Source organism: Mustela lutreola, chromosome X (assembly GCF_030435805.1).
Source record: "Mustela lutreola isolate mMusLut2 chromosome X, mMusLut2.pri, whole genome shotgun sequence".
NCBI classification, from domain to species: domain Eukaryota; kingdom Metazoa; phylum Chordata; class Mammalia; order Carnivora; family Mustelidae; genus Mustela; species Mustela lutreola.
In genome coordinates this window covers 112,272,832-112,289,526 of record NC_081308.1, presented here as the reverse complement: position 1 = coordinate 112,289,526, position 16,695 = coordinate 112,272,832, and the positions used below count along the sequence as shown (strand labels likewise).

The 16,695-nt window shown below is 54.3% G+C and overlaps 1 protein-coding gene and 1 long non-coding RNA gene across 2 annotated transcripts; both read right to left on the bottom strand.

Moving 5' to 3' along the window:
- Positions 1 to 2,068: 2,068 nt before the first annotated feature.
- SASH3 (SAM and SH3 domain containing 3) lies at positions 2,069 to 15,803 on the bottom strand. The gene is made up of 8 exons (XM_059156451.1): positions 15,534 to 15,803; positions 8,606 to 8,701; positions 7,789 to 7,935; positions 5,983 to 6,124; positions 4,831 to 4,979; positions 4,471 to 4,680; positions 4,181 to 4,331; positions 2,069 to 3,621 (listed from the first exon to the last, which is right to left on the bottom strand). The coding sequence occupies exons 1-8, from the start codon at positions 15,588 to 15,590 to the stop codon at positions 3,431 to 3,433; spliced, it is 1,143 nt and encodes a 380-aa protein (XP_059012434.1). The 5' UTR covers positions 15,591 to 15,803; the 3' UTR covers positions 2,069 to 3,430.
- Positions 10,201 to 12,219, bottom strand: LOC131820756 (uncharacterized). The gene is made up of 3 exons (XR_009349768.1): positions 11,961 to 12,219; positions 11,547 to 11,632; positions 10,201 to 11,435 (listed from the first exon to the last, which is right to left on the bottom strand). It is a non-coding gene; the product is annotated as an uncharacterized LOC131820756 (long non-coding RNA).
- Positions 15,804 to 16,695: the final 892 nt, after the last annotated feature.

Below are 16,695 nucleotides of genomic sequence, written 5' to 3'. Positions count from 1 at the left end.
CTGGGATGACTCAGCCTCTTGGACTGCAGCCCTTGGTTTGCTGGACTTAGGGGACCTCTTGGCATCTTCTAGATATCCATGCACTGGAGAAGAGGTTCCGGAAGCCCTGCCTGGAGGAGGAGCTTCAGGCCATGGCTGTAGCCTCAGCTGGCACTGCCTTTCTCCTCCCTAAGGCCCTGGCCTGTAAACTACATTTCCTCGTTGCCCCTCCTTACCTGCCCTTCCCAAAGTCCTGTGGTCACTGGAGTCTTTGCACGACTATCTACTGCTAGCCTATATCCAGCCTGTAGACCCAACTGGGGCCCGATAGTTCTGAGACGCTCCCACTTTCCTCCCGAGGCTGGGAGGGGCGTTCACATCATTTTCTCAGTCTCATTTTGCTGATATTTTCCTTTTTCCAGCTTACACCTAATAGACAGATATTACCCAGGGAGTTTGAAAGGGTTAGGGATCTCCTCTGATAAGGTCCCCTTGCTCGTGTGTGAATTTTAAGTATTTGCGGCATTATTCAATCCCCACTCCTCACCTTCCCAGAAGCCTGGGCCAAAAGACAGCAGGATAATGGCTTTGCTGCTGCCCCAAATTGGCGGCCAGAGGTTTGGGCCTATTTATTTGGTTTTATTTTTTTCAAAAGTTAAAATGTTCCTTTTAAAGTAGATACAGAATAATAGATACTTTTGAAATTCAAACAGAAGAAGAGTATAGAAAGCACTTCTCTCCCTTACTCCATCTCTCTTGTCTCAGCGGTACCAATTTGGTGCAGATCTTTCCAGTTTTTATTCTTTTTATGTTTTCCTTTTCTTAAATAAAAATGAAATCACCCTAAAAATAATGTGTTAGTATTCCCCTTGTCCCCCATGATAAAGCACAGACTTCTTTTACAGCAAGAATGGTTGTACATTATTTGTATAATTTAAACATTTTTAATTAAACAAAAAATCATGAAGGTGTTCCCTGTGTCACTAAATATTTTTCTGCATTAATGGCTACATAGTATTGTGTGAACGAACTATAATGTATCTAACTGATTGCCCATTTGTGTTGGTTCCAATTTCTTACTTTTACAGACAAAGCTGTTATACGTTTGTCCATACATCTGTGTGCACTTGTGTGGCTCTTTCTGAGGATCAGATCCTTTGGGGGGGGCATGGCTGGGTCCGTAACCCCGTTGCAGAGGGTCAGATTGCCCTCCGGAGGGCCGAGGACCTCTGAAAGCTCGTGGGACTCCCTACTCAACTTCTCCAACCTGTCTGAGCTACAGTTTCCTCCTCTGTGAAATGAGAAGAGGACGGTATGTACCTCAGCGGGTTACTGTGATGATTATCTGAGGGAATCAAGGCAAAGTGCTTGATTTCAGGCACCAGTGTGGGTGCCCGCTAAGTGACAGTAGTCAGCACTGTTGGAGCTTTGAGGCTGGGCTTCTCCTTGTTTCTTTGGGGAGGGTAATGCTTGCCGTCTCCTGCTGCCCACAGCCACTAAGGGAAGTGGGCTGAGTGCAGCTGAGAACAAAGCCTGGAAGCCGAGTGGCCTTGTCTTGGCTCGGGGGCCAGCTCTCAGTCCAGTTCGCCCTCCCTGATGCAGTTGGCACCGGCAGAAACGAAGGAAGCCAGGGGTCGCTGTCTTTGTACCACCTCCTGGGAACTGGTGTAGCTTCAGTGGGCACAAGGTGGGACCCAAGAGGTGGTGGCCTCAGAGGGAAGGCCCAGCCGAATCCAAATCTCTCCCTTTTGGACCCTGGACAGCCCCTAGTGCTGGCCCTTCCTCGCTGGGGAAGCCCTCAAGGCTCCTGTTAATCATTCTAGGAAGAGGCCACTCTCCAATCCCAGCAAGGCCTATGGCCCTGGGTGCCTGTACTCAGGGGACAGCTCGTTAGTGGGAAGAGCAGAGACCATTAGCACTTCAAACTGGGCTTTAGTCAGCGGGATCAATGGCAGTGGGCATCTTCAGAAAAGGGACAGATGGCCCTGAAAGGACAATGGAGGTCATTGTGCCAAGTACAGCTCCAAAGGATACTGGGCTGACCCTCCCCCAGCCCTCTCCCCACAGGAAAGATAACTGGAGACTGTAATTAGTTCTACCTATGTTTATTGCTGCCAACTCATCCCCCCATCCCCTCATATTTACACCCAAACCCTTCCCCCAAGCTAGCTTTTACCAAAGTTCCTCGTAGTGGGTCCAGAAGTGTGTTCACTAAGCAGGCAGTCCTAGATGTAGTGGGCACTTTCCCCAGGCCAGCTGGGCCCGGGGGGAAGGGTTGCTCTGCGAATTCATGGCAGACTTGATACTGAGGTCAAGGGAGGCCCCACCAACAGATGTACTTCCTCCCCTTCTGGAGTTCAGGGTATATTAAAACCTTTTGCAAAACAAAGCTGGGGTAGCAGACTCCCCAGGGTCAAGCTTTGTGCTTTCTTTGCTTGTAAGAACCCACACAGGCAGCCAAGTCTGAGTTCAGACTTGCATGTGACTTCCAAAGGGCAGTTCTATCCTTGGAAGCCAGATCTGACCATCGGCCATCGGGCTTCAGGGGAAGTGTCCTTGGACAGGGCCAGGGGTGGAAGGGGAGAGAGCATGTTGCACGAGGTCTGGGCATTGTTTTAAGCTGGGGGAAGCTGCAGCTTGTCTTGAGTTATGTGGGGAGGCATGGAATGAATGAGTGGGAGGAGCCATTTCATTTGGAAGCCCAAGGCCCCTTCAGCTCCCTCAGTAAACCCCACTGGTGTCCTGGGCCACAGGTAACAGAACAGACATTTAATGTCTCAGAATGTCAGAGCTGGCAAGGCCCCCAGCAAAATCCATTCTAATCCCCACCAGTTAGTGGCCAAACCTCCAAAAAAAAAAAAAAAAAAAAAAAAAAGTTAAGGGGAAGGAATGTGGGAAAGGAACACTAGGCTTTCTTCAAGCCTTGTTTGGGGAAATCTATCCACCCTTTGGGGGAAATCTACCCACCCGTGATCCTTCGGGTCTTTTTAAAGGGCCAGCTTCCCTAGGGTTTTGAAACTGACTTGAAACACTGACTTGGCCCCCTTTCCAGGAGCAATGTGAGAGGGGAAAGTGGTGTGGGAGTGAGGAGGGTTTGGGGGCCTCAGTGGTGAGGGTTGTGGGTCTCGGTGGTGAGAGTTGTGGGTAGGGCGGCTCCTCCATGTCCCACTTGCTGTGGCTGGGAGCAAGCAGTGCCCAGAAGTTCTGTGCTGTCAGTAGGTGTTGGAGGGAGCAGGCTGGGCGGGTGTGATGTGCCCTTGGGTGCCTCCTCATCCGCTCCAGACAAGCCTACGGAGGCTCTGGCTAGCCCCTGCGGCCCTGGGCGCTCCTAGGGGAGCAGGGCCAGGCTCAGCACCAGTCCTTCAGGATCTGGGCCACCGTGGGAGGCCGGGTCCCTCCCTGCAATATTTGCTGCTGGGGCCCAGCCTCGGCCTGTGCTGCCACCTCTGCGTCAAGGCGCCCCGGCCAGGGAGAGGCCGTGCAGCTGCTCCTCAGCGCCTGCCAACTCCGCCTCATCACGTCCGCTCTCCGAGCCCTCGAAGCAGCCAGAGTCTCGAGGAATGTCCACCTTGGGTTCAGACACTGTGTTGGCCACTGGCTCCTGGCTGCTTTCGGCGCCCTCTTCCGCCTCCTCGCTGCCGGCTGCCGGGGCAAAGAAAGAGATGGAATATGGAGGGGCTTGGGCCTTAGCCGGGAGGGGTTCAGAAGCCCCAGGAAGCCCCTGTTTGGGGGGATAGGGACTCTGGGAAGTCCACTGTAGGCCGTCTCTCCCTCTGGGCACCCCCCCCACCAACCCTGCCCCTCTCACCCTTTCCGGCTTAGAACCAGGTAGGGGTGGTTTCCAAGACAGTGACCCTGCCCAGGAGCTCAAACTACTTTAGCACCCAGCTAGGAGGTGGAATGCTGCGCTTGTTTCCTGGCTCTGCTTTTGCCCAGTGTGGAGGCCTTGAGTACATGCCTTTCCTTCGCTGGCCTTAAGTCTCCCCTTTAACCCCAAAGGGACCTGGACCTGATCATCTCTAAGGCCCCTCTGTTGGCAGACTTTGCCCGAGACTGGAATTCAAGCGTGGAAAGGGCCTGACCCCCGCAGAGGGGTGCCCGGGCTGAGTGTGGTCAGGGGGCAGGCCGAGGCAGGCCTCCCCTCCCCGGAATACCTACAGGCACCACCCCCCCCCCCCCACCGGCTCCTAGACCCGCTCACTGTCATAGTCCAGCAGCAGCTCGGCGGCCGTGAGCAGCTTGGCCCGGTGCTGCGGGTCCATGATGTTCAGCTCGTTGAGGTGTGTTTCCCGCAGCTCTTTGAAGTCCTCCAGCGTCTGGTAGCCATTGAGCAGCAGGGTGGACGTGTGCTCCTGCAGGCAGAGGTGGACCACCAGTGCGGCCACTTAGGAGCCACCTCGCTTGGGACCCCTCCCCTCCCACACAGCTGACCGTGTGCTAGCCTCCAACCCTCTCCGGGTCCTAGACCCCACCGCAGATCCCAGCTCAAACCTCCAGGCCTATGCGCTCCAGCAGCTCATGCAGAGTCTTGGGCTTGGGCCTCTTGCCCTTGCTTTGTCGGCGACTGGGGCGGGCGGGCCCCACCGCCTCCTCAGGCAGCACATCCACATAGATGAACTTGAAAGACCCCAGCCTGCCATTGAGCAGGCCCAGCCACGTGCCCACAGGTGGCTTTTCAATGATCTGGATCACATCTCCTTTCTGTGGGAGGACAGGAGAGCAGAATGGAGCAGGGGTGAGGAGACGGGTATTCCCTTGGGCTCCGTGGACAACGTCCTATCCCGGCTCAATACAGCCTCCTGTATGGGCACAGCCTGGCAGGCTCAGGAGAGGCCTGGATGCCAGCCTTACCTGCAGTTTCAGCGAGTCATGGTCGTAGGGGCTGGGAGTGAAGTCAGTGTGGACTCGTGCCCTGCCACAGAAGGGCCCTGTGTACTGGGGGGCAGGTGCTTCCTCTCCGAAGCTGCCAGAGCCTGGGCTGGGGCTGCAGAGCTCACTGCCTGCAGGAGACGGGGCAGGGAGGAGGGTCACCTTTGTCCCAAGACAGCCGGGGCAGTGCCCAGCAGGTTCCTGCCAGGGTTTGTGGCTAGAAATCCCAAGGCCACCCTGCAGGAGCACAACCTCAACTTTGGGGCCTTAAATATGAAAGCAGTTAACCACAGAAGGAAAACTGTCTCACCGACTAAAGAATGAGCAAATTGGGAGGGCCTCTAGAGATCAGCTGGGCCCAATGAACACAGATAAGGGACACTGAAACCAGACAGGCCCACTGAGCGCTGAAGACCTCTCGCTTTATAATTGGTAGCACTGGGTCCACTCAACTCTGGGTCTCCTGACTCCCAGTCCAGTGCTTCTGGAAGATGTCTTCCACCTGGGAAACCACACCCTAAACTAATATTTTAATTTCTGTACATAATAAGACTCAGCATCTAGTTACAACATCACATGGAAACTCAGAAGGGCTCTTTCTCTCTGGGAAGGGCAGGATGAAGAACATTATAAGATGCCAAGAGGTCCCCTAAGTCCAGCAAACCAAGGGCTGTAGTCTAAGAGGCTGAGACTTCCCAGCTAGAGACTCTCTGTCCCCCACCCCCAGCCTGGGATGTCAGAGGCCCAGGCAGCTGCAGCCTCTAACTCCCCTTGGAAGGGTGGGCAGGCTAGTCCGAGAGCACAGTGGGGCTCATTGTCTCCCTTGGGCCCCTCCGCGGCCTGGTGACAGCAAGTGGCAGCTCCTCCAGGGTAGACCTGAGTTCAAGTCTGGGTCATATTGGGCAAGTGAAAACCTTTCTGAGCCTCAGTTTTCACATCAATACAGTGGGGATAATAGTGCCAGCACCATGAAGTTACTGTGAAAATGTAACGTGAAGAGGGCTGGAAAGTTCCGAGAAGGCAAACTGTGCAGGTCCCTTTCTCTTAGCTCCCTTCCCAGACAGCCCCCTGCCTCGCCTTCACCCAGTCCTTTTCTCCAGACTCAGCAGATGTCCCCTTCTGTCCCCTACTCACCTGTGGATGCCTGGCGGCTAAGTGCTGGGAGTTCACGCTCTTCCTGCTCAGAAAAGGTCAGTGCCATCTTCTCAGGGCTAGGGCTGTCCAGGCTGCAGTCTGGAGATGTCGGGGAGTTTGAGCCCTCCTCCAGAGTGTCTCCCTGCGGGGGGTGGGAGGCAGGGAGCCCTGAGCAGCCTTGGCTGGGATGCCCATGGGGCAGCGCCGAAAGCAGAGGAGATGGGCCTGGACTCTCTGGAGGACTGGGGCCGGGCTCGAGCCCTCGCTCTGCCGCTCCGAGGCTGCCCCACAATCTCTGAGCCCAGGTCCCTGCTTCTGTGAAGTGGGAATGACCGTCCTCAGCCCGCCAATCTCACGCAGTGGGGCTCGAACAGGATGCTGCTTGAATGTGCTCTGTCAGCGTAAAGCACTGATGTCCACGCACAAAGGGCTACCGTGCCAGAGCCTGTACTCAGAGCCGCTGCTAGTGCAGAGTCCATCTCGCAGGGACGCTGGCGACAAACTACCTTCTGCTGCGCTCCTCCGTGCCAGGCACGCCTGTCCGTTCACTGCACCCTCACAGCGATACTTGAAGGTAAGCGCTATGCTCATCCCAAGTTTATAGAGGAGAAGTCATGGAGGAACGTTCCCAAGGCCACACAGGAACCCCAAACCAAGCTGGCCAGACTCCAGAGCTCCTCCGCCTCACCACGCACTTCAGGGCGGTGGCCACCCTTTCACAACCTGCTCTCTAGGAATCGAGCCCTGATTCCTAGCAGCTGCCAATTCCTGTGCTGTAAATACTGGCCACCATGGAGGGGGTCGCTGACAGAGCAGCGCACCACGGGGGCTCACGGCCCCACACAGAGACTACAGATGCAAATAACCTCAAGGGCACAGAGAACACTGAAAGGTACCATAAGAATCAGGACATTATGGGGGCGTCTGGGTGGCTCAGTGGGTTAAAGCCTCTGCCTTCGGCTCAGGTCATGATCCCAGGGTCCTGGGATTGAGCCCTACATCGGGCTCTCTGCTCAGCAGGGAGCCTGCTTCCCCCTCACTCTCTGCCTGCCTCTCTGCCTACTTGTGATCTCTGTCTGTTAAAAAATAAATAAAATCTTTAAAAAAAAAAGAATCAGGACATTATGGGTTTTGAAGATTGCCCATAGTCTCTTTATTTTCAATAGAATTTATTTAATTCTAAATTTATAGAATGTAATTTTCAGTAATGGTTCGGTTTCACACCTGGCTCACAAAGTTCCTGAAAATTTGACCAATTACTCTCCTCAGCAGGTAGGAGCCAGTACGAGCTGACTCAGTCACACCACCCCTGGGCAACCTTCCGTAAGAGCCATGAGCACAGCCGACTCACTGTGTGACGTCAGCTACTTGCACGCCTGCCCCACAGCTCTCTCTCTCCCTGGGCCCAAGCCAGCCTTCTCTATTTTCTCTCGCAGGGGCCCCTCTTCCAATCCAGTCTTCCCAATCCCAGAGGCTAGTTCCAAGTGAAACTTTGAGGTGGACGAATTTGCTTCCAGCAATTGCAGCTCCCTTTCAAGCGCCACTGGTCCTCCTCAGGCCTGCCTTCCTCAGAGGCTTCTGTTACCCAGACTTTCATCCCTCCTGAGACCCCACTCCTGCTCCCTTAGGACCACCATGTCTTGCTGCCAGGTCCATGGTGGAGTGAGCTCTCCTCCCATATGACCTTCCTTCTCATAATGAACCAGGCCCTCAGGCCCAGTACTCGAGCTGCGGCCGTCAAGGCCATGCTCACACCGGGCCAGAGCCCTGCGTGTCCTCCCGGCCCCCCTAGACCGCAGGCCTCACCATCTCTTCTGACAGCGCCTTCACCATCATCTTGCCCATCTTCCTGTTCATGGTTCGGGAAATCACGGCCCTCCACTTTTTCCCCAGCTTTTTGCCGCTCTTCCCAGCATCTTCTGGGGTAGGGACACCTGACTCATCTTCTGGAATCTGTGACAACAAAGGAGGAGGTCCAGGATTTAGGGGTAGAAGGAGGCCTTCAGGTCCTGGCCGAGGATGGGGGAGGATATGGGAATGAGAGGCCCTCATCTCCTTCCCGCTTAGCCCCCAGTCCCGTATTCAGCCCTATTAATGTGTGATTAATTTGACAATTAGAGTTGACCCTTGAACATGTGCTGGTTAGGGGTGCCAACTATCTCCACCCCGTGCAGACGAAAATCCGTGTATAACATTTGACTCTCCCCAAACCTGATTATTAATAGCCTACTGTTGACCAGAAGGCTTACTGATAACAGTGGATTAATACATATTTTGTATGTATTTGTATTATATTCTATATTCTTACTACAAAGTAAGCTAGAGAAAAGAAAACATTATTAAGAAAATGAGGAGGAGAAAATACATTTCCAGTCCTGTACTGTATTTATTGAAAAAAAAAATCTGCGTGTAAGTGGACCCATGCTGTTCAAACCGTGTTGTTCAAGGGTCAACTGTAATTTGTAATTGAAAATAATGTGGGTGATTTCTCGGGGCCCAGAGTTTTGGCGGATCAGAGGGCTGGCCTTCTGTATGTAAGCAGGCTTTCCTCAGCAATGCCCAGATCGCCTCTTCTCCCACCCAGGGCCGCAGCCAGATCCCCCTGAGAGGCTCTGCAACTCACATTCTCATCCAGATTAAATTCCTTCTCGCTCACCACGGGGGAGCCAGGTTTGGATTTGGCGAAATCCTTGAAGCTGCTGGAGCGCTGGAGGGAGAGCTGGAAAAAGCAGAGGTGGGGCCCTCAGTGGCTGGAGAAGGGCTGGCGGAGCCTGGAGCCGGGAGCCCTCCTGAGCAGCCCCCCGGGGCTAGGCAGCACCACGGGTGCCCTGCGGAGCCGGGGCTAAGGAGCTGAAGCGTCAAGGTGTACTCGGAGCCCCCTGGCTTCCTGCTCTTCTTCATCTGAGAGTAGCCCCCACTGTGGGCCCCCAGAGCAAGCTCTGGACCTCAGGAGCCTCCAACGTCAGCTAGGCCTCACACAAAGCCTACACGTCCACCAGCACCTGCACTTTGGTCCCCAGAATTCTGGAGGCAAACACCAGATGAGTCTGAGCAAAAGTGTATCTCCTGCTAGAGACACACCTCAGCATGACGACAGCGCCACCTTTACCGACAGTGTCACCTTTACATCACAGAGCAAACCTTCCCCAACCCTGCAGCTGCCTCTTTGCTCTGGCGCTGAAGCAAGAAGAGCAAGGCAATCCCCCCAGAATCAGTAAGACCTGGCATTCTGCTTTCTGGAAACCCTCGGTAGAGGCTTCTTAAGGAAAGGGGCCAACAGATTTCGGACATGAATGATTGGAGCTCATTTAGGAAAAGAATGTTGCTGTTTTTTCTTCCTTCATCTCGGCCTTTAACCTTAGGCACTAACGTGATGATGACTGCTGATGACGTGTGCCAGTGTTTGGACTTTTAAACCCGGCCGATTGTTTGCACTGATGAGACTATTTTCAGGAAACGAGCTTTCTTAACTATCTATGTATGCTGAAGGCAAGATAGCAACCAGAAGCCAGTGCCCGGCAGGTAAGGAGTCGGGCTTTACACACAAGAAGTAAGGCTGAGCCCTGAATCAAGATCAACAGTCAAGACCAGAGACATACACAGGAACCAGGGTTCACAGATGGCCAGGAAGATAGAGCGGGATAGACTGCAGACACCAGAGATAAGTGCTTGAGGAACTGAAGCCCCAAACCCACACAAAGCTGAAAGTTTCACATCCTCTTTCCTATGAAAGGGGGGGGGGGGTCCACTGACAATAGCACCTGCCCCCCAACACACACACAATTGGCCCCAACTCCTGGGGACTCCAGTGGGGACTCCTGGGGACTCCAGTGGGGACTCCTGGGGAGTTTGGTTCTCCTGGTAGTTCTTGACCAAGGCACGTCAGCCATCAGGGCCAGGGGTCACACCTTCCTAGAGGTTGCAGCAAGCTAGTGCACCAGAAACTAGGTCAGCGGCCAGGCCATCAGACACTACCGCCACGAGGGCTGCCTGGATGCGGCACCCACGGCCTCCATCAGAAAGCCTCCTCTGGGGGTGCCTGGGTGGCTCAGTGGGTTAAAGCCTCTGCCTTCAGCTCAGGTCGTGATCCCAGGATCCTGGGATCGAGCCCCGCAACGGGCTCCCTGCTTGGCGGGGGGCCTGTTTCCCCCTCTCTTTCTCTCTGCCTGCCCCTCTGCCTACTTGTGATCTCTGTCAAATAAATAAATAAAATCTTTAAAAAAAAAAAAAAGCCTCTTCTGTGCTACACTGGGGAGTTGGGAAAGGGGCGGCCACAAGTGGGCATAGGCAGGGGACGGCATGACCATGAGGTGACCACTCGGGTTCCCAGGCATCTCCTCCTTCCTCCTTCCTTGGTTTCACCCACCCACTATTCTTTCCTCTTTTTCCCCCTTTCTTTCCCCCTCTGTCCTCCACCTTTTGTTTATTTCCTCCTCTTGAATGGCTAGGATGCAGCTGCCTGGATAACTTCCTCCTCTTATTGCCTGGAAAAGAGGGAACAGAGAGAGAGGGTGGGCACCAGGCTGGCCTGGGTCCAAGCAGGGCAGGCTGGGCTGCTATTTATAGATCGATGGGACCTGTTATGGCCTTCCCTTCACTGCCCCTCAGTTTGGTCTGCAGACCGGGAGGCTGAGAGTCGCCCCAGAAGCCCCAGGGACTGCGAGTCTGGAAAGCATGACAGAGGGCAGGCCCGGCGACGGAAGTGGGCTTTGTTGGGGAGAGAAAACTCACCACCGGGCCCCAGTTCTTTCCTTTTCCTGTCATTAATCTGCAGTCTGGGGGCTGGGAGGGGGGCCTGTGGCCCCTGGAGACCTTATGTCAGGGCACCTCTGTCCCAGGTTTAGCTCAAAGCAGGAGGAAACAATCCAAAAGTGCCATGGGGGTGGCGCTGGGACTTGGGCCCTGCTGGCCACTTCTCAGCCCAGGGACATGGGTGAGCACCTCCAGGTGCTCCAGGTGACTAAGGATGAGGTCCTGCCAGGGTGGTCTTTTGCTCAGCCTACCTCCAACCTTGGGGCCAACCCCACATATCCTGGAAGCCTCTGGTGACCCTGAAATGGTCCCCTTCCCGAGTATGAGGTAAAATTCTTGAGTGCCCTTGGATTTTTCCACCTGGTTTCCCTTTGGGGCGAGGCCTTCCTGGGGGTCCTGTGCCAGTCAGGAGGTAGTACCCTACACTGGTGGCCCCTTTTCCACGTTGGAGGGGAGTATTGTGGGCCTCTTGGAAAGAGCTACTTTTCTGGCATCAGACGTTGGTGAGTTCAACTCTGAGATGTTATTTTATTAATGAATTATTTAAGCTCTCCGACCCTCAATGGCTCTGAGCTGGCAGGTCGTCACATCTTGGTTCTGCCGTTGACCAGCTGTGTAAAGCAGGGGTTATTCTTCCACTTCTCTGGGCTTCCGTGTCCTTGTGAGTAAAATGAAGACAAGGGCGCCTGCCTGGTTGGTTGCTGTGAGGATAGAAGGTGTGACTGCTAACGCAGCAAGCCCTCAGCAAATGTCCACGTGTGCTTAGCCTTTCCTCCGACCCCCTCCACACTCTCACCCAGGGCGTGCCCCACCTGGAACCTTCCATCCTTCTCCGTCAGCCAGTTTCTCCCTTCCTTTAAAATCCAGTGAGACTGGAAACAGCCCACATGCCCACCAACTGTAGAACGGATACAGGAATTGTAGCAGTCATCAAAGGGAATGGTACATAGCGATGAGCCAGGGATAGCTCTCCCTAACAATATGGATACACTATAGAGCAGAAGGGGCCAGCCACCAGAGGACTTTATATGGTTCCTAGAAACCATAGAAAGTTCAAAACCTGGCAAAACTAAGCTAGTCATTGGAAGTCAGGATAGTGGTTACCCTTAGGGAAAGGGAGCATGTAGTGACTGGCAGGGACATGAGAGAAGCTTCTGGAGTGTTGGAAGCGCTTTTTGTTTGTTTGTTTTAAGTAAGCTCTATGTCCAAGTGGGGCTTGCACTCACCACCCCAAGATCAGGAGTTGCATTCTCTACCGATGGAACCAGCCAGGTGCCCTGAAAGTTCTTTGTTTCTTCATCTGGGTGCTACCTATGAGGGAATGTTCACCTTATGGAAGTTCATTGAGTCCAACACTTGTAATTTATACACTTCTTTGGACAGATATTATACATCCAAAGGTTTTCCAAATCCAGTTTCAAAGGCGCTGCCCTCTGTAGGAAGACTCCTCTGATCACCCCTTCAGAACTTCACACTGCTCCCCATCAGCATCATCTACCCTTGCTTCCTGAGAGAGCTTGGCATTCACCAGGTGTCTCAGCAACTAGCCCGTCAGCCCTTCAGCGTACCAGTCACATACCCAGCACCCTCTGGGCTCCAGACTCTGGCCTGTGCATGTGTGGGAATCCTGTAAGAAAGCGGCTAAACACCTCCCACGTGCCCTGCACCCTGTCCAGCCCTTCCTGTGTGCCGGCTCACTCCAGGCTTACCACAGCCCCATTTTAACATCCCTACTGCCCAGCCAAGGAGATGGAGGCTCAGAAATGAAGTGTCCAAGGCAGAGTTACACAGAGGACAGCAGCAAGAACAGGTGTTTGAACCCTGGTCCGTGACTCTGGAAGCTGTGTGTGTTGCTGTGTTCAGAGCTCAGTAAGTTACCTCCTGGTATAGAAATGCATTGAGTGTAATGGAAACTGTCGGTGGTGTTTGGAGGGAGCTTCCAGGACAGATGGAGGGGGAAGGGTTCAGGAGGGCTTCACGGACGAGGAGGCATATTTAAGCTGGGCCATGCAAGGGAGCCAGGATTTCTCCAGGAGGAACTGGGAAGGGTTTAAAGAAGAATGATAGAAACATTCTGAGCATAGCTGACTTAGTGGGAGGTGGAGCAGCAAAGGCCATGGAAGGCCCCAGCAAGCTGTGCCAGGAACTGGGGCATTAGCTTGAAGTCAACAAGGAATCACTGGAAATGCAACATGTATGCTGGTGGGGGTGTCACGTAGAGGTGTGCTTTCCTACTCAGGGGTAGAGTCTCTTACACTCTTCAGATTCTTCTAGTGCTTCTGGGATCAGTAGGGGGATAAGAGAGTAAAGGGAGAAGGGATTAAGACTCTGGAGACTGACAAATTTTGGCTTAGATCCCTGCTCTGCAGCTTACGAGCTGTGTGAACTTGGGTAAGTCACTTTATCTCTCTGAGACTTGGGCATAAAATCGAGATAGGGGTAACATCTGCCCCTGCTTCACAAGGTTCTCATGAAGAGCCAATGAGCTAAGATACAGGCAGAGTGCATGGCACCTGGCGCCTGGTGAGTCCTCCCCCAGTGAAGGCTCTGAGTGCTTTTAAGTCTTGTTTCCTCCACTTCAGGGCAGGGATGGAGGCTTGGTCTTCTCTGCAGTGCGCTCCCCGTGCCCCAGCCACGCCGGCAGCATGCACTCTGTCGTGTGCACACGCGTGTCCATGAGACAGCGCTCTCTCGTTTATTGTCCCAGGCCCTCTATACAGCCTCCTGAGATGTGCAGATCAAGAGCTCACCTGCTTTTCCAAGGTGAAGGAACCGTGGCCCGAAGAAGGTCAATGAACTGTCCAAGGTCCTACAGCTAGGACCTGATGGAATTCAATTCCACTTTCTGGCCCCCTGCCTAGCGCATTCCCTTCTGGCAGGCCTGAGAGGAGGAGCAGGGACAGGAGAGAGAGGCCTCACTTGCCTTTGTGCTTTCCCCTCCACCGTGTCACCTCAGCCACTGAGAAGAAGGGACTTGCCCAAGGTCCCAGTGCTGGAGCTGGGCTGCTGTCTCTGAGCACGGGGAAGATGCTTTCTCTACCTTCTAGAGACTTGGCGTCTCCAAGGCCATTTCCATGGTATTGAGGCTTGGAGAATGGCTCTTGAGGCTGGCCCAGTATCAGACAGGGGTGAGGCAGGGTTTGCTTTGATGATTTTTCCTAGAGGGATATATATACCTCAGAGTGCCACATGGGCCTTGCTTCTTCTGGGAGAAGCCTGGGGGAACAATCCCAGAGGCTTAGCCACCAAATACAGAACCCGGATAATGGAAGCCAGAGAAGAAGACAGGGACTTCCGGCTTCTGTGTGTCCCTGGGCACCTCTGTCTGAGATGGCACAGGGTCCCAGTGTCAAAGTGTCAGCTCTTTCTCAGGCTGTTTCCCCCAGCTCAGCTACCCTGTGGTTTGGGGCCCAGCATTGTCTACAGCGGTCTCTGCTTCTCACCCCCGTCAGCCAGAGAGCAAGGGGAAGTGGGACCTGCTCACCCAGGAGTGGCAGCCAATGGTAAATCTGCTGGGCCTAGCGCCGAGCAGGGCTCGGATGGGGGTGACGGAGCCTGTGTGAAGACTTGTGAATCTCTACCACCCCCTCTGCCTACCTCCACTGCAACTTAGAGAAGCACCTGGGGTGGGGAGAGTACAGCCAGAAGTGGCAGCCACCCCAGGACCTGAGATGGGGCAGGATATACACCCCAGTGCCCAGGAGCACAGTCCTTCAGCTGGCTTGGCCTCCACTTGGGAGATGCTCCACTGACAAGGGGGCTCCCCCATTGGGCACCTGGGCTGAGCTCCTGGGGAAAACAGCTGGACACAATCGGGGCCTGGAGGCCTTCCGAGTGGGCTCTGGGGCTAGGCCTAGATCTCTTGGACCTGGTTCAGGCCTGCTTGGGGATGGTCCTAGGATCCCACAGGATGTGTGGAATGTACCTGCTGGTTGCTTGGGAGAGTCCTATAACCAATAAGTCTAGCAATCCTCAAATCCAACAAGAAAAATCTAGATCTGGCAGTCTTCAAGGAAACTTCTGGTCTGTCCTCTGCTCCAAGAAGAGGAATATTTCAACTGTCCACAACAGCTGCTTTTCCTCTTGGCCTTTAGAATCCCGCCACTGAATTTTTCCTCCTCAGCTCCTACTTCCTATCTCACCAGCTACATTTCTCATTCTTCACAATAACTTCTTCCCGCCTAGGAAGAACCTGTCGAACCCCTGTATCCACTGCAGGTTTGGAGAGCCTTTTCCTGAGTCTAGAAATCACCTTGGGCCCCCTCTCCAGGTTGGCGTCCTCTCCTGTGGGCCTGGGGAGCTGCAACCCAGCTGAAACAAATGGGCAGAGTCTGGCTATGGCCAGAGGGCAGGGGCCCCAGGAGCATCATGGCGCCTCTCGGGGTGGCCCCTGAGAGGCCAGGCTTGGGCAGAAGCAGTGCCAAGACTAGTGTAGGGGAGAGAGAATTGAGTACAGTCTAAGGATGTAACTCGAGAAGTGAATTTTATGAAATCTAGTCTAGACTTCTGGCCCCTGATTTTAGATCTCTATTTTAGATCTCTATCCCATGATTGTAGGGTCGAATTCTGTAACTCTAGACTTCTAAGGGTCTGTAATCCTGATTCTCTAGATTTTGAAAGTCTCTTCTGTACTTGTGTTACTCTAGTAACCTTTGGGCCCCTGTACTGTTGTCCTTGGGAGAATGACCCTTGCTGACAGACACAACGTCTGGCCTTTGGTGCTTCCCACTTCTAGGAGTCCCAGAGGGCTGAGAGAGCAGAGGGAGGGAAGAAGCAAGCTCCCGGAGGTGCCTCCTCACCTTTCTCTTCTGAGTGGGCTCCTTATCGCTGGCATTGGAGGGTTTGCGGCGCAACATGGTCCTCTACCTTGGTGACGCTCCGTCCCTGCGATCCTAGGTGTCGAGATGCCGAGGCCTCTTGCTCAGCCTCGCGAGCACCGTTCAGGGTGCACGGCATGGACCGAGCCTCTGGCCGCCACTCTGAGTGCTGTGGTGGCAGCTTGGGGGTGCGGGCCATGGACACCCGGCGGCAGCATACAGGAAGCTCTGCCACGTGACCTGCTCTTACAGCAATCGCGGCCCCTGCCGGCCCCTAGGGAGGAAGGAAGTCCCAACTTCGGTCTCCAGAGATTCTGATACAGACTGCTCTTAGGTTGAACAAGCAGAGAAAAGTCCCTACCCTGCCATCTCACATCAGTCGTCACCCGTCCTGCTCCGTCTTCTTGGAGGTGACCGATCAGCTTGACATGACATGGCCTCCTCAAGCCGCTGATCCCGCGGACCAGAAGCCAGAGCCAGGAGTGGGGCCATCTCTGTCTGCCCGTCAGGCCGATGTTTCTGGTCACCTTGCATCACCAAGGTCATCACTACTACCACTACCGACCCCACAACCATGACCCTACAGTCATCCCCACCGTCATCAGCACACCGACAGCCATCACCTCTCTAACAAGCACCCTCCAGCCAGCACCCTCGGCTGTCACCCCCACAGTCATCACTGCTGCTAGCACCCTCACTGTCATCAGCCTCCTGGCTGTAGCCCTTATGGACATCCCAGCTAGTCACCGACAGTGATTGGACCCCTACAACCATCAGCCCTATAGCCATCACCTTTATGGCTGTCAAGACATCCCCTGGGGTCACGGCGGCAGACATCCCCACTGCCATCAACCACCACTTGCTAGAGCAGCCACCCTTCCTATCAACACCGCTCAGCTGTCTGCCTCTGTCTGCCCCCACCACTGCTGTCCTGGTCACGGCCATCTCCCTATAGCATTCATCCCCGCTGCCACCAGCACAGCTAGAGCCATCCTCACCAGAGCAGTCATGCTTGGAGTCAAAACACCTTGGCTCCCCTGCCCCCACCCTGTCTATCATCACAACAGCCAGCACCATGAAAAAGACAGGCTTCCGCAAGCAGCTTCAGACCATCAGCAAATGTCCCGGGCGAAAGGTATTTCTT

Bases quoted from the DNA above. Each gene is read 5' to 3' on its own strand.
- SASH3 (XM_059156451.1), bottom strand. From the start codon at position 15,590: ATGTTGCGCCGCAAACCCTCCAATGCCAGCGATAAGGAGCCCACTCAG. The intron at 4,980-5,982 runs GTGAGTAGGGGA...CGTCTCCTGCAG, and splicing joins TAGCCGCCAGGCATCCACAG to GCAGTGAGCTCTGCAGCCCC. The intron at 4,681-4,830 runs GTAAGGCTGGCA...GTCCTCCCACAG, and splicing joins ATGACTCGCTGAAACTGCAG to AAAGGAGATGTGATCCAGAT.